This window comes from Motacilla alba, chromosome 18 (genome assembly GCF_015832195.1).
Source record: "Motacilla alba alba isolate MOTALB_02 chromosome 18, Motacilla_alba_V1.0_pri, whole genome shotgun sequence".
NCBI lineage: Eukaryota > Metazoa > Chordata > Aves > Passeriformes > Motacillidae > Motacilla > Motacilla alba.
Window position 1 is genome coordinate 1,001,472 of NC_052033.1, and position 15,327 is coordinate 1,016,798.

The window sequence follows — 15,327 nt, forward strand, 5'->3', positions numbered from 1 at the left end:
TGGTTGTGTAAAGCCCTAAGGCTCTAGATTGGAGCAAACACTGAGTTATCTCAGCCTTAGGGCTTCAGTCAGGAGCAACCCTTCAGTGTTGCTCAGAGCTCAGCAGCTGTGCAGGGAGAAAGCAGGGCATATGTTAGTGGAAAATTTTTATTAGAAAAAAAATCCTTCAATAGAATATTTAGTTTCATTTCTTCCTCTCCCATTCTTGTAAGAAATATGCCATAGCTGAAACTTGTGAAATTCTGGAAGAAAGTGACAGTTATTGTATAAAACCTATAAAACCTGTTTCTACATGTGCTCAGGGACCTCTTCTGTCGCAGGCTGCCCTGTGGCAGGGATTCCTGGCTGTGGAAGAGGCTGTGTACATGCAGGTGCAGCCAGCCTGCTGGAAGGAGTCTGGGAAAAAAAGCACTTGGTTGAGCTGTTTGTGAGGCCATGGTGTGTTCTGTGACCCATCCCAGAGAACCAGGTACAACCTGAGCTGGGAGATTTCCCTGCTGCCTCCCACAGCTCTGCTGGCTTTGGGGTGAAGCAAAATGTTCTCAGCCTAAACTGTGCTTTTTTTAACACTCATACAAAATGCTGGTGTGAGCTACAAGCCTCCCGAGCCCTTTGCTGAGAGCAGCCCAATATTAAGACAAAATCAGTGGGAGAACTTGCTGGGTAAAGTGTGCCCTTCCCACTGCTCTGAACCTCCAAAGTCAGACCAGCACCAGCTGCATCTGACAGTAGGTGCAGAAAGGCTCTAGCCAGTATAAATTCTATTTACAGAGAATGCTAGAAAATTATTGTGAAAAATTCCAAATTGGTACGAAGCTTGCTGGTGAAGGTGCTGGGGATTCCTCTGCCTCAGGAGGTTAATCTGTCACTTCACTGTAATAATATTTCTGGGCAGCGTCCGTCATCTTCCACTCAGCAGCCCGGAACTCGATGATCTCCAGCAGAAGGAGCTGGGACAGGGAGCTGAGCCCCTCCTGCAGAAGGAAGCCGTCTCGGAGGAGGGAGAAGAGCTCATCCATCCGCTGAGAATTCATCTTCTCCAGCTGCTCACCGATGCGGTGGAGCTGCAGGACCAAGCAGTCCACCTTCAGAGGGAAGAGCAGATGGCTGAGCACAAAGCAGTGGAGGCTCCCTTGCACCCCCCGGGCTATGCTTTTTACAGGTCCTTGGCAGGACAACAGGCACATCAGTAGCTCTCCCTGCACTCACCTCCTCCTCCTTCTGCAGGCTGTCGGGCTGTGCCAGCCGGAACAGGCAGTCGTACACTGGGTTCACCAGAGCCATCATGGGCATGTTGTTCACCTGCAAGGAGAGTGGAGCATTGTCAGCCTGGGGCCAGAAGGGAGTCTGCAGCTGTTTTAAATAGTTATTCCCTTGCTGCTCTCCAAAGGAGAAGGGAGCAGGATTTAGTTGTGCTGTATTAGTGGGATTTTCATCCGAGATCAGACATTGGAGTCTCCAGGAACCAGAGGAGCTGAACAAATGATGTAAAAAACATCTATTTTTAAATGTAAGCAGGTAGTCATGGGAAATACACTTGTTCCAGCAGTATTTTTCCTGCCTGCAGCTCTGCTTGCATCATTTTTACATCTATTCCAAGCAGGAATTCAAAAATTCACACACTGCACAAAGGCCTGAAGCCAAACTCCATCAGCAAACCCCACAGCAACTGAACCAGTCCAGTCTGGGACATCTGGGAAAGGCAAATCAGGGGATTTCAAACACCAGGTACAAAATGAGGAATTTGTGACTGTTCCTGAAGACTCCCTCTGCCTCTCGAAGCCTGTAGATAGCACCAGCTCTGTCAGCATCCTTGTGCTAAAAACCAACTTTGGCTCCCCTGGCCCTGGGGCTCTGTACAACACCCACCCACCACCCCTGCTCTGGTATCCTGGGATGCCCAGGCCCTCCTGGCACTCCAGGCAGCAGCAGCTGGCTGCTCCAGCTCCTTACCCTCAGGTAGTCAAAGATGTTGCAGATGAAGGTGACGTAGCAGATCCAGGCCTGGAGCGAGCGGGTGCGCAGCTCCTCCCTGTCCTTGTACTCCTGCTGCAGCCGGTTCAGCAGGCTCCTCCGGAAGATGCTCTGGCCAGCTTGTTTGCTCTCTGCCTATAAGCCCACAAAAACAGGATGGAGGGATGAAACAGGGGTGCCAGAGGGGCAGGGGGATGCAGTACCACACAGATACCCTTCTGTGATTCCTAAAGAGGCAGAAAAGCTGCAACTTGCTGCCTGTGCTGGCCCACTGCTCTTCTGGATGCTGCCACTGCATGGGGCAAGTGGCAAAACAGGAGAGATGGACAAGGGGTCAGAGCACATGACTGGGGCAAAGCCCTTCCTGGCCCAGCCCAGGGACAAGCCACACAACAGCCCAGGCATTTCACTGTCCAGAGACAAGCTCTCACCTGGATGATGGTGTAGCAGATGCGCCCAGCCTCCTTGCTGAACACAGAGTCTTTGAGGGACTGGTCCACTATAATATTGGCCACTTTATCCAGGTCCACATTACTGGGGTCTGCAGAGAAGAAGAATGCTGTTAGGACCCAGCCCTCTTTGGCCCCTGATTGCTTTGAGGCACCTGGAAAGCAACGAAGGTCTGTGCAGGGCCCAGTAGGGTCACATTAAATGGTGCAGAAGCCGTGCATGGCAGAGGATCTCATAAAAACCTGCTGACCTTTGAGGGCTGTTTTCAGCAGCTTCTGAGTCTCGGAGTCAAAGGACTGTATTTTGTACTCTTCTTTGCCCGTTTCCCCCATGACTGGTTTCGTCCAAGGGCAAGAGTCAGGGCAATGGGTGAGCTAGTGACAGTCCCTGGGGAAGGAGCACACAGAGCTTAGTTGGACAGAGGCAAACCTTCACCCATTTCCCATTCGGCACATCCCAGGTAGTGTTGAAGCACAGGCTGTTTCCTGACCACTCCCCACCCCAAGGAAACTCCTCTTTTATTAGGGCACCAACTCTACTTCTAGATCTATGCAAATCCTCATTCCCACGTCTTTTAAAGCCTTGTCTCCTACCAGCTGATGATAGAACTTCAGAGCCTTTATATTTTTCTGATATGAGAAACATGTTACAGGCAAAGCAGACCCAAAATATATGTGATTGTATCACAGGAAGGCACATACTGCTCCCTTTTTAACACCAATTCAGCAGCTTTCATACAAAAATCTGGGAAGAATCAAAGCCAGTAAAAAAGCATCCAACACACACTCACTAGATCACCTCTCCTGCACCACAGCCAGGCTTCCTCAGCTCCCACCACGACACAGCAAACTTAGCAGCCAAATCCCCAAGAGCAACAGCTCCCATCTCTCTCATCCCTCTGCAGTCAAGCACTGCTCTGCGGCACCAGCGGTGCTCTTAACTGCTCTCTATACTGATTTTATTCTGCTTCATGATACAGTGATGACAGAAAGAGGGTACACACGGCACAGAGAGGAAGGGCTTGCTTTAATTCACACAGGATCTGATGGATGGAAATGCAGGGCTGGCCAGACTGGCAGTACAAACAGGAGAAGGCAATCAGCCAAATGAGTTTTGCCAGCTCGTCGAAATTCCTCGGCCATTACTCACCCTTCTCTGCAAACAGTTCCCTACCCAGATCAAAGCCCAAGAGCCTTTAAGGGGCATGGGACAGGTACCGTGGGCAGTCCCCTCACATACAGCACCACTAACTCAGAGCAGAGAGCAGTCCCGTGGGGGTCACACCTGCCGACGCTGCTCTCGCCTACTCTGGGACTGGCACTGAGGTTTCTTTCCCAGGTGGATTCACAAGCAGCTGGATGCCCTCCTTGCCATGCCTGCTTGGCAAACACCTTCCTAGCCGACCTCTCCTCTCTCTGCATCTGCACTGATGCCATGCTGCACTGCCAGTGGAGCAGCCCGAGATCACCAGCAGCCCCGTGTCCCACCGGCAGCATCTCCACGCAGCAGGACCCTGGCGAGAGCACAGCGCCTCCCGCAGCGCAGCGGGAAGCGCCCGAGCCCGTCTGGCAGCGTCTGTGCCGCCGCCCGGCCCCTGTCCCGGAGCTTCCGTTCCACGGCTCTCTGGGATGGCCACGGCTGCTTTGAACTGCTGTGCCGAATGACCCTGCCAGAGCAAACCACAGCGTGTGAACATCGAGCCAGTCAGGTCTCACCTGCACTAGAGACCCTCCTGCCAGCACCACCTTATCGGAAGGGCTGATGGCAGTGGGTGACATGGGGCACCTGTGGGTACCGACTGCTCCTCTGCCACTGGCCCCAGCTAGAGCCGTCCCGGGGGCTGACGCGCTTGAGGTCAGCACCCTCAATCTGCCGGTGATCCACCAGCTGAGGTGCCAGGGCACCTGTGACCTGCAGGGTCACACCTGGCAGTACGGGTTGGACAAGTCCTGGCCACTGCAAGGAGAGGGAGAAGAGCAGAGAGTCTCCTCTGTCACCCCATAAGTGTCTGCCCCAGGGGCTCTACCAGTCCCCGGAACCCCCATCCCATCCCCGCCGAGCCGCAAGTGGAACTCCCAGCGTCGAGACGCCTCTTGCCCGGGGCAGCTGGACCACCGGACCCCCAGGAACCCCCATCCCATCCCCGCCGAGCCGCAAGTGGAACTCCCAGCGTCGAGACGCCTCTTGCCCGGGGCAGCTGGACCACCGGACCCCCAGGAACCCCCGCCGCTGCCTCCCGTCGCTCCAGCCCCGCGGCTGGCACAAGCCCAAGGGCCAGCGGACGGAGGAAGAGGCGGATCCCGGGGAAAGCAGCCCCCGCGCTGCCCCGGGCAGGACAGGGGGAGTCGGGCGCAGTCCCACCGACCTGCCAGCCGCCCCCGCTGTGTCCTCCGGCCGCCGGGGCATCGCCGGCACCTCCCGCGCCCTCCCGGCACGGCCCAGGTTTCCTCTTAGGTCATTTCCTCGCCCGAGCCGGGGGAGGGCCGGGCCGGGCCGGGCCGGGCGGGGAGAGCGGCGGCAGCTGCGGCAGCGCCACCGCCTGCGAGCGCCGGGGCACGGCGGGCTGTGCGCTGGGTACGGCCGGCTGCTCCTCGGGAAACTCCCGGGCTCCCCTAGGCACGGCCGGCTGCTCCCCCGACACCCTCCCGGGCACGGCCGCTGCTTTTCCGACTCTCCCGCCGAGGGATCGCAGGCAGCACTCACCCCTCTGCCCCCCGGTCCCCCGCGGGGCTGTCCCAGCGCTCTACGGGTGACAACGGCGTGAATTCTGCCCTTCCCTCCCGGCCAGGGCAGGCTGCAGCCGAATGGTATTAAAAATGAGTAGGAAAAAGAGTCAGGAAAGAGGAGAGGCAGTAAACCAACACACTGCAACAACAGCTGAGTATGATATAACACACTTCACCTTTTTTTCTCTCAAATCTCAACCATTTCATAAGGGAAGACCCCACAGGGGGTGAAGTCTTCACTGCAGAGCAGACAGGCTGCTGAAACCAGGGAATACCTGAGGGAGCACAGAATGAACAGTTTGGGAATATTTTCTGTAGCACTGCATGGCTTGGCTGGATACAAAGAAAGCCTGAACTATTCCACCGAGGGTGTGTAGCTCAGGACTGGCTACTAGAGCTCCAAATGCCCCTCTAGGACACAGCAGTGGGACTGGGCTGCAAAAATCCCCCTTGGCTGATCCCTTTTGGTGCAGTTCTTAATAGTGATATCCAGCACAGAGGGTACAGTTCTGCCTATGGCTGAGGAGCACCCACAAGCCAGCGATGAGAAGTCCAAATGGCTCCTGTTGCCCTATGCTCTGGGCCCTGACTACTCTCCCTTTCAGGCAGCAGGAGTGCCACGATGTTCCTGCAAGGTCCAGCAGAGGCACGAAGAGGAAAGGAATAAATCAACTGCAGCCAGCCACTGCATAACAAAATATTTAATGTACCTTGTCTTAAAGGTAGGCACACACTGTGTGTGTTGTGCTCGGATGCTTTCAGGAAACAGCAGCTGCAAAAGATCCACTCTGGCAACACAGCAAAATGCCACTGTTACAGTTTCTACATCACAAGAGAAATCCAAATTAAATGCAAAAATACGACCTATTCCAGTCCTGGCTGTAAAACATTCATTTCTTGTCAAAAATGATGCTGTGCAGCTCTGGATGAGTATCCTGAGAGTGGGACTGTCCTAGGAACTTGGTGAGCCAGCCAGCTCTGCAGGAATCAGCATGTTCCTCACTGATCTTGTGCGTCTGAGGCCAGCTCAGTGCCGTGGTGGAGCTGCAAACAACTGGGGCACAACTCCTCACCAATGCTCTGCCTGCTAAGGAGCTTTTGGACGTTCTCATGGTAAAAGGCACTAGAAGAAAACAAACGCAAATGCTGAGCAGCTTGTGAGGTGAACTGCAGGCAAATCCCTGGTGATAGGATTAGCTTGGAAAGAAATCCCAATGGCCAAAATCAGCCAAGTCTCACAGTGAGGCATTTGCCATGTTGAGTCACTTCACACTGAACAGGAGCACACAGCTTCCAAGAGCATATCTGTCCTAGCACCTCGGAGAACACGGTGACCACATCTCTCTCCCATATTCTGCTCCTCTAATTCTAAGAGATTTAGCTCCTAACAGCATGTGTTTTGCCAAAGCAGCTTGAGAAATAAGACCTGTCCTCCTAGTGCTTCATTCAGCCTCAATCCCATAGAGTAAATCAACACTCCTCTTACAGTGCTTTCTCCAGCAAAGTGCACATGAGAAATCTATGAGGGACAGATGCTGCTGATCAGAGGTGAAGAAGTGATTGTTGGATGCAGCTCCTAATATTGTTGAGGTTGTCACATCTTTCTCCCTCTCACTGGAAGCCCAGATGCCTTTATGGGCCTGTAACATTTGTGACTGGACCAGGGAGTGTCTCTTCCACAGCCTGGGCCAGACAGGCACAACTTAAAACTCCGCCTTTGCCATCTGTTGGGTGGAGGCAAGCTCAGTTAATGCAGAGTGGAGGAAAAAATGACCCCAGAGAGGAAAAGCTGCTCCATACTCTCCAGTGCTGCCCTCTCTGTGGAGCAGCCAAGCTGCCCATACCAGCATCACCTCAAGCTCCACTGCACCCTCAAGGAACATCATCTTAACAGAGTACAAATCTTCCTGCTCTTTCCTGCTGCTGAGTTCCCAACCAGTTTCCCTGTATTTTGTGTGGTTTAACAGCAGCTCTTTGACAAAAAAATGGAAAACAAGTCTTGCAATGTTTAGACAGGACAGATGAGTACCCATTTCCTAAGGAAGCCTAGGTCAGCACCGAGTATTTTCTGCTCTGGCCTGTCCTTGCTAACCATGAGGGCATTCCTCTCACCAGTAACAAAAGACAGTAACAAAGCCAACCCGTTTGTGTCTGTTTTGAAAAGAGACATTTCTCTCCCTCAGAAGGATGTCATGAGGCTGAAATCATTATTCCTTATGATGTCTTTCCAAGAACAACAGGTGAACAATAAACAAAGGCTAAACATCTTTAAGAAGATTCTGAGGAATCTCAGAAGAGCCCAAATAACACAGGAAAATGACAATAGGATTGAGGCACTTGGAGAAACTCCACATTTCCTGCATTTTCTGCTCTAAACAAAATGGCCATTTTTAGAGTATATGCAGCTCTCTTGCCCTCCTTAAGACTCACATATTGGCCTCCAGCCTGACACTGACACTGCTCAGTGAACTTAATTTTATGTAGCTCTGTCACCTGCAGGCCACTTTGTAATCCAAGATCTCAAACCCATTGCAGACATAAAGTTATTCAGCCTGGGCTTGCAAGGAATTTCTCCAGATACCTCAGCCACCAGTGAAACAGCTGTTTTTTAAAAACAGCCTCTCACAATAGCTCAGGATAAGTGAGCAATGCTGATATGCTCAAAATTGCCAGGAGAAGTTGCGTCAATGGAATGGAATTGGTCACGCTGGAATTTGGCCAGACCATTTGGGATTAACACCCTGAATACTGCGAAAGAGCTGGGAAAAGCTCTGTGTTAAAAACCATCAAACCATCCTCCAAATAACTGCAGTGCTCTGCCTTATCCACTCCTTGCAGATGACTAACGTGCTTTTGTATGGCAGGGCTGAGAACTCTGCCTTCCACATAGTCCAGCCACACCCTGCTAGGCTTGAAAAAACACAGAATAAAAGAGGAGGAAGAAAGCAATTTTCCTCTTTTCCACTGTTACATAAATCAGAGTTGTTGGTAGGTTGTTTTGTTGGTTTTTTTAACCACTCATATAACCTTTGAAACTCCAGAAAAACACTTTTCCATCTCTAATTCAATCATCCATGTGAAACACCACGCTCAGCCAACCAATTCCCATTTGATGTTCATTCCTTTCACTTCAGCAAATCTTGTCAAAACATTTTCATCTGCTAGCACCAGTGCAGGACTGAGGTTCTGAAATATTTTGAGACCACTACAGAAATACTTGTTAGACACATTCAGAGGTGCTGTTAAATAAATAATGATAAAAAAATTACTAGTTTCCACAGGACTTTCCCTTCATTATTCCAGCTTAGAATAATTATTTCTTAACTCTATACAGCATTTGTTTACTCACTGCTTTGAAGCAAAGCACCCTGAAGTAAAAATTTAGTTTGTGCGTTGAATCCCCTTTAGAACGGGGCTCTTAATATGCAAGTTTGCTTGTAAAAAGTGTGAGTGAGGCATTGCAAATCCCTAAGAGATGTATGGCCAGACACCCAGGAAGAGAAAAAGGAATTCAGCATACAATCAAGTTCACTGGAGTTAAAGGAAAAACAAGTCTGATCCAGCATGATCAGAGAAGATGCTGTGTTTAAGATGACAGAGAATGCTCAGCTAGCAAGTGGTGACCAAGAAGCAGCAGTTGGCAGCAAATGAAAGGAAGACCAAGGGTCTGTGCACTAATGTGGCTTTACCTGAATTCACACCAGCAGGACAGAGCAACCTGTGCAACACCGAGACAAGAATCTGGTGCAAACAGCAGGCACGAAGCAAAAGAATAAAGCTGTGCAGATGCAGTGCTAGGAAGTGGCGTTTGGTTGGTAAAGCAGCACTAAGCTGGGCCACAATCCCCTCTCTGGGATCCAGGGCGAGTTCAGGGATTCACCCACTTTATTGGGTGCCTTTTCAGAGCACAGGAATTGCTAGGGAGTGGTCTGTTTATTCCCCTCTCACCACTAAATGTGCACTGATATGAGAGGAGACAGAAGGAAAGTGCTCTGTTGAACGGCTCCCAGCCAAGTAGTTCAGTGCCTCAACTGCAGTTGCCTTCTCCTTCTGCTTGGTCCCAGGAGGTGATTCCCCACAGGGGGAGCTCTGGGAGCTCTGACATTTCCAACACTGCTTGTGACAGAGCAAGGCCATCAGTCTCCCCTCCTGAGGAGAACAGCAGGCAGCCACACACGTCCCTTTCAGCCTGCCTTCCTCTTCGTGCTCTCAGGGCTCTTCAGGGCGCACAGGAGGCCACAGAACAGCTCGTACCAAAAGAAGATGAGGCCGGAGGAGAAGGCAGCCTTCAACAAGCTGGGAGAGAGGCCCTTGAAGAACCCACCTGGGCCCTCCTCTCGCATGACCTGCGTCACACAGTCCAGGAAACCCCCATACGTCCGTACCTGGGAGAGAAATGGCAACAAAGTTAAACAAGAAAACTTCAGGACAACTGGAAAAAATAAAAAGATCCCCAAACTATACCCAGAAATATTATCTTGACATGCAGCCTGGAGATGCCTTTCTGGATAACAGAATAACTAACTGAAACTTTCAGAAAGAGTTTAGAGAGAGCAGGATAGAGAAAATAGACATACTGCTGTAGACATACAGCATCAGCAATGGTTTATGCACATCATTCACTGAATGGCTGTAAAACCTTTGCATGCAACAACAGCCTGACTTTAAATTTATGGCAGAGGTTTGTGAAGTCATTATTTCAGATTGTGCAGCTGCTGTTTTCTATCCCCTCCACTCTCGAAGAAGGAAAAAATGTTGAGTTTTCTGACAAAAAGCAAACACAGCTACAACACTTAGAAGTTTCCAAATTAGCTGTCTGCATGTAGTCATGTTACACTGTGCAGTTATAACATCTTGTGACACATCAATGATAAGAACAAATTCTGTATCTTACTGCAAGAGGAAAAGCATCCAATGCAATGGGCTGAGACATCAAAATGCTATTCCAGAGTTTCTTAGGGTACAGACTGATTTCCTTCTCAGATCCCAGGAATTTTAAGGAAAATAGAAAATTTCCACATGTCATGGAAAAAAAAAGAGAAAGTTCCTTGAAAGATCTATATTTGTCTTCAAGTGTATTTCAAGGTGGTAACAATGGTGCTGAAGAACACCAGAGTATTTAATTTGTTTTGATTTCAGGCTATTCTCATACATAAAATGCATGCTGAACATTTGGTGCCTATTTTCTGTGTGAAAATATTAACTGCAAAAGAGGAGCCTGACAGCCAGGTGACCCCAGCACAGAGCCAGTGTCATCCTCTGCTAGTAATTTGTTCTGAATCAGAAAAAACAAGCTGCAACTAGAAAAGTAAAGTAAATCAAAAGCCCTTTGCCTGCCTGACTCATCCCCAGCTCCAAGACACAGCTGATGGGAAGGGATGACAAGCCAGAGCACAGGTATGTGGGACAGGTCCCTCCTGGGACCTATCATAAAATAAACCCAGTATGTTCATGTATAAATTCACATCATTAAATGAGACCAGTGCTCACTGGGAGCTTCCAATCCAAACATGAACTCAACAGGTACCACTGGTGGATTGTCACTGCATTCCAGTGCACTGGACTAGCCCACACTCAGGAAAATCCTCCACTTCCAGCATTTCTCACCTGCCCAAAGGCTGCCCGAGCGTGCTCAAAGCCACCCACTTGCAGTCGCTTTTTGACCAAATCCAAAGGGTACGTGAGGCTTTTGCTGACGACTCCAGCACAGCTGCCACAGACAAGGTTTCTAACGCTGGCTGAGAAGCAGAAAGGGAAAAGGACAATAGGGAGCAAAAAAAGAGGATATCAGGAAATTCTGATTAAAGACCATAAGAGGTAAGTTAAAAATCACTTTTCACAAGAAGTAAGGTCAAAAAAGTCCTTTGAAGTTGCATCACCAGTTTCAGCCAAAGAATCTCAAGCTGTATTTTTTCAGGCTTGCAGCGTCAGAGTCAGAGGACCAGCTCCTCTTGGTCCATTACACTGACTTATGGTTTTGCTCTGCTCAAAAATCCCCAATCCCCAGACAACTTGCTGCCAATGGATGAAAGTTTTCATGCCCCTCCAGTAAAAGCCTGGTCAGTGGAAATCTTGCACCCCTGACTGCTCAGGCTGATGTATTCTGGACTGGAATGTCTCAAGCTGACACTGCCTGATAATTTCAGAGGCTTGTGGGAAATGAGTTCTGTATTAGACTTTTTCCTGACAACATGAGGTCCCAGCACAAAACCACCATCAGCCTCTGCCACCTAAAATTAAATATGCAGACATGATATTGAAAAGTCTAGTTCCTCTGCGGAAGAAATTCCATTGAGTAACAAAGTCATGCTGCTGCTGCATCCCTCTTGCTCAAGAAGGCACAGGTATCTATCTAGAACTGCCAAGGTGGCAGGTTGCATCAGGATGAGGTTCTCTTACAATGGAGCTAGAAATCAACATAAAAATACCAAATCAAGAGCCTGGCATCTTTAAATTAGAGTAAATGAATCCTCTTCCCTAACAGCTGTGCTGGAATCTGCAGGCAGATTTACTACAGAAATCCAAGAGTCCTGTCCCTACAGCACTAATGAAACAGAAAGGCAGCACTGTCTTCCCACAGTATCAGTAATGTGACACTGTTAAAGAAAGGGCACCCTGGCCTGTGACACTTCACTTTCCCATCCACCCACTTCCATCGCAGTTATTGCACAAGTGGAGCTGTTTGCAAACTCTGCTGTACTTAATTTGGCATTTTCCTGCAGGGGTAAAAATGAGAGGTGGGAAATAAGAGACACTTTTCAGATGTTGCATCAAAATATGTGAAAAGACTAACAGAGCTTACATCAGTCACTCAAACTAGCATTCATCTTCTTTCTCTCCTGACTGCAACCATCACTGTCCCAAGTTCCTACCTCCATTCTTTGCTTCAGCTGGAATCACCCATTTGGAAAACTGCTGCAGGATGTTGTAGAAGAAGAACTGGAGACCAGCGTATGGGAAGATAGCAATCAGTGTGGGGGTCAAACCTCTGTAGAACGTCCGAGGCCCTTCTGTCTGGTACATGGTCACCACTGCATGGCGAAGGTTGGGGTAAATCTGTAGAACAAGGAAGAGGCTGAGTGACTTTCCACTGAACCTAAAAACAGCCAACCAAAGGTCAGGTCATTTCCCAGTAATGGGTATAGGAATTCCCCACTGCCCAAAATACAACTGACTGTCTTCAGCACAAAGTGATGAGCAAGGTGATTTTCCACACCCACGTTCCACAGCATTCTCTGCTAGGCCCTTGTGACTTAAAAGAAACATGGCATGGAGCTGAGTCCTGAGACCACCTGCATCACAGACATGATTATTTTTCTTTTAACATTTCTTAACTCCCGCAACACAATTCATATAATATATACTGTAATTCTACTGCAGACTAAATACAGAAATGGCTCTGATACAAATCTATCCCATTATTACAGACCTAGTTAGTGCAGAGACCAATTCTTGTGTAAATAAGAACATGAAGCACAGGTGAAAGGTGACTAGTTTCAAGTATCATTCCCCATCATTATCTAAACACAACTCTGCATGTGCAAAGTTTCAAAAATGCAATGTTCAACAGTCTGGGGAGCAGGCTCTATAAAAAGCCAAGAGCCAAAGCAAAAAACTGAGTTATCCTGTAAGGGCAGTTTCTCATTTCTGCATCGACCGTCAGGATCAGAAGCACCAAAACACAATTAGGAAAGCTGTGTCAACCCACGAAGGATAATTTGGCAACAGTGCAAACACTGGCCATAACAGCACCTGCTCCTTCATTTTAACCCACAATGCTGTATGTGCTTTCAAACCTCCTGCTTCTTCAGACCTGTGAAATATTGCTACTGCTATGGATGACAACACGGAATGCCAAGCCTCACCTTTGGCTCACCCTGGGCAGCAAAGCGGGTGCGCAGCGTGTCCACAGGGTGGACTGCGACCGAGGCCGTGCAGGCAGCCAGGCCCCCGCACACCAGGTGCACAAAGGAGTCGCGGGCTTTGAAGGAGGTGACGTTGTGCATCAGTTCCGTCAGGCTCTCGAATGTCATGAACTTGCAGAAACAAAAGCGCGCGGGTCAGGAAGCCGATCTTTATGCCTCACGCAGGTTTCCCACTCCTCTCTCATTTCACCAGCAGCTCCACCCCTCCCTGCTTGTTACCACCTTCTACGTCCTTCAAAAGTCCTCCCCAACCTGCAACGTGTAAAAATCACTAAGCAGTCCAGGGAATGCTTGGGATACTCTGGTGTCCGACACTTCTGCTAATTCTTGCATTTAGAATAGTGAAAAACTCATTTTAATGTTCTGTGGCTCCAGAAGAGTGTTTGCTATGTCACAGATATGTTTTCCTTTACCCTTTCAGCCACAGCTCCTAAAGCTGTTACTAATGTTTACAAATGAAGCATAACAGGGCTGTGTAGAACACCCTCATCAGCTTCACTGGTTTTTTCCTAAGAAGCCCTTAGGGTGACAGCATGACTAGAAGCAAAAAACTTCTTGGGGCATGAGCAGCTAAGCCAAATGTCATGAGTAGAAAGGACTTATCTATGACACCAGATACAGAGCTCAGTTTGCTCTCGCTATGCTCCAGTCTATTCAGTCAGCTCAGGAATATTAACTTAGGAATTATTCAGCAGATATATACAGCTATACAACCTTTCCACTCCTGAAGACAGATGATCTGAGGGAGCAGAGCAGTGTCCTGTGTACACACAGTGTACCCAGGTGATGCCTGGTGCCCTCACCTGAACAGCCCCGAAGCCAACAGAAAGGAACTGAGCAGGAACATGACCCTTCCAGAAGGCTGTCAAGCCCTCCTCCCGGAAGATGCGCTGCACAGCTTGCAGGATGCCATGGTACTTGGCCGCGGGGTTTCTGGAGGAGAGCTGCTCGATCTGGAGCTGGAGGAAAGGGAAGAAAATATTTCCAATTTCACCCTTCAACACTGGTTCAAGGGTCCACTTCAGGAATTCACAACCCTGTCAGCCAACCAATGCTTAGGTCTTCCCACAGAACCACATTCAGATCTGACTGGGATGTTATTTATGAAGGGCTCTAAAAGAATAAAAATGTGCACAAACACAAAGATAAGCAGTAGGGATGATGGTGAAATTCAGTCAGAGAGTGTAAGTCATTCACAAAAACTGAAGGAGAACGAACTCTGAGAAACACAAGATTCCATTACCACACAAGTTAAGTTGTATAAATAGAAGCGGTGGACACAGGATAGCCCTACTTCCTTGCATAACCTGTACACAACGTAGGTGAGGTCTGACGAGGGATTTAGCGCTCTCTGGCTGCACAGGTGACCTGTTCACCCAGGACAGGATCAGTTCTGCTGCCTGACAGGCTCTTTCATCTCGGCCCCCGGGCACGCCGTGAGTGAGGTACCTGAAAGCGGATCTTGAGGACGTCCAAGGGGCTGACAAGGATCCGAGTGACCAAGCCAGACGCTGATCCTGCTGCAGCCGCTTCCACCGTGGACACGCACCTGCCTTCGGGGTCGTAACCCACCATGCCTGCCGGCTGTCCCCAGCCTGGGCAGGGGCACAGGAGCAGTGAGACTCGCCCACACCGAGCCCCCACGCCACAGTCCCCTCACGCCAAGGCCCACAGCCCCCTCCTCACCCCAAACTCCCCTTCTCACCCCACGAGACACACAGATGCCCCTCTGCATCACTCCCTCCGCCCCGCAGCTCCCGGCCCCGCCAGTGGCAGCCACCAGCGGCGGGGCCGAGCCGAGCCCGGTGGCACCGGGGCTCTCCGGCCCTGGGCCGACTCCCGCCGCGCCGCCTCACCCTCAGCCGCCGGCTCCGCACTGCGCCTGCGCGCCGCAGGGGCCGCTGGGAGATGCAGTCCCGGGAACGGCGCTCACGACCGCAGCGCGCGCGGGATGCGGCGCGCACAGAACCACGGATCGGTGGGGATGGACAACCCCCGAGCCCATGGAGCCCACCCTGCGAGCCAACACCGCCTTGTCAGCCAGACCATGGCACCGAGGGCCACATCCAGTCTTTCCTTTGACATCCCCAGGGACAGTGACAGCTCCCTGGGCCGCCCGTTCCAACGTCTAATCATCTTCCATGAAGACATTCTTCCCGATGTCCAACCTACAGCTGCCCGGGTGCAGCTTAAGATTATTGCCTGTCACTTGTTACCTGGGAGAAGAGCCCAACTCCCACCGTCCTGCACCC

The 15,327-nt window shown here is 50.3% G+C and overlaps 3 protein-coding genes across 6 annotated transcripts; 1 reads left to right on the top strand and 2 right to left on the bottom strand.

The window, feature by feature from the left end:
• Positions 1-133: 133 nt before the first annotated feature.
• Positions 134-5,034, bottom strand: MIF4GD (MIF4G domain containing). Its single transcript, XM_038156885.1, has 6 exons — positions 4,790-5,034; positions 2,675-2,811; positions 2,406-2,515; positions 1,954-2,109; positions 1,210-1,302; positions 134-1,085 (listed from the first exon to the last, which is right to left on the bottom strand). The coding sequence occupies exons 2-6, from the start codon at positions 2,754-2,756 to the stop codon at positions 858-860; spliced, it is 669 nt and encodes a 222-aa protein (XP_038012813.1). The 5' UTR covers positions 2,757-2,811; positions 4,790-5,034; the 3' UTR covers positions 134-857.
• Positions 3,629-5,188, top strand: LOC119709596 (basic salivary proline-rich protein 2-like). The gene is made up of 2 exons (XM_038157567.1): positions 3,629-3,637; positions 4,442-5,188. Exons 1-2 carry the CDS (start codon positions 3,629-3,631, stop codon positions 5,186-5,188), a joined length of 756 nt encoding a protein of 251 aa, XP_038013495.1.
• Positions 5,189-5,306: 118 nt separating this feature from the next.
• Positions 5,307-14,973, bottom strand: SLC25A19 (solute carrier family 25 member 19). Of its 4 annotated transcripts, none has more exons than XM_038156880.1 (8): positions 14,932-14,973; positions 14,525-14,670; positions 13,879-14,034; positions 13,016-13,186; positions 12,023-12,206; positions 10,758-10,888; positions 9,475-9,535; positions 5,307-6,273 (listed from the first exon to the last, which is right to left on the bottom strand). In XM_038156880.1, the coding sequence occupies exons 2-8, from the start codon at positions 14,648-14,650 to the stop codon at positions 6,041-6,043; spliced, it is 1,062 nt and encodes a 353-aa protein (XP_038012808.1). In that variant the 5' UTR covers positions 14,651-14,670; positions 14,932-14,973; the 3' UTR covers positions 5,307-6,040. The 4 variants fall into 4 exon arrangements, with proteins under 4 accessions (XP_038012808.1, XP_038012807.1, XP_038012809.1 ...); XM_038156879.1 differs by lacking the exon at positions 14,932-14,973 and adding an exon at positions 14,781-14,925; XM_038156881.1 differs by lacking the exon at positions 14,932-14,973 and adding an exon at positions 14,781-14,925 and having other exon boundaries at positions 5,307-9,535.
• Between the last annotated feature and the right edge of the window lie 354 nt (positions 14,974-15,327).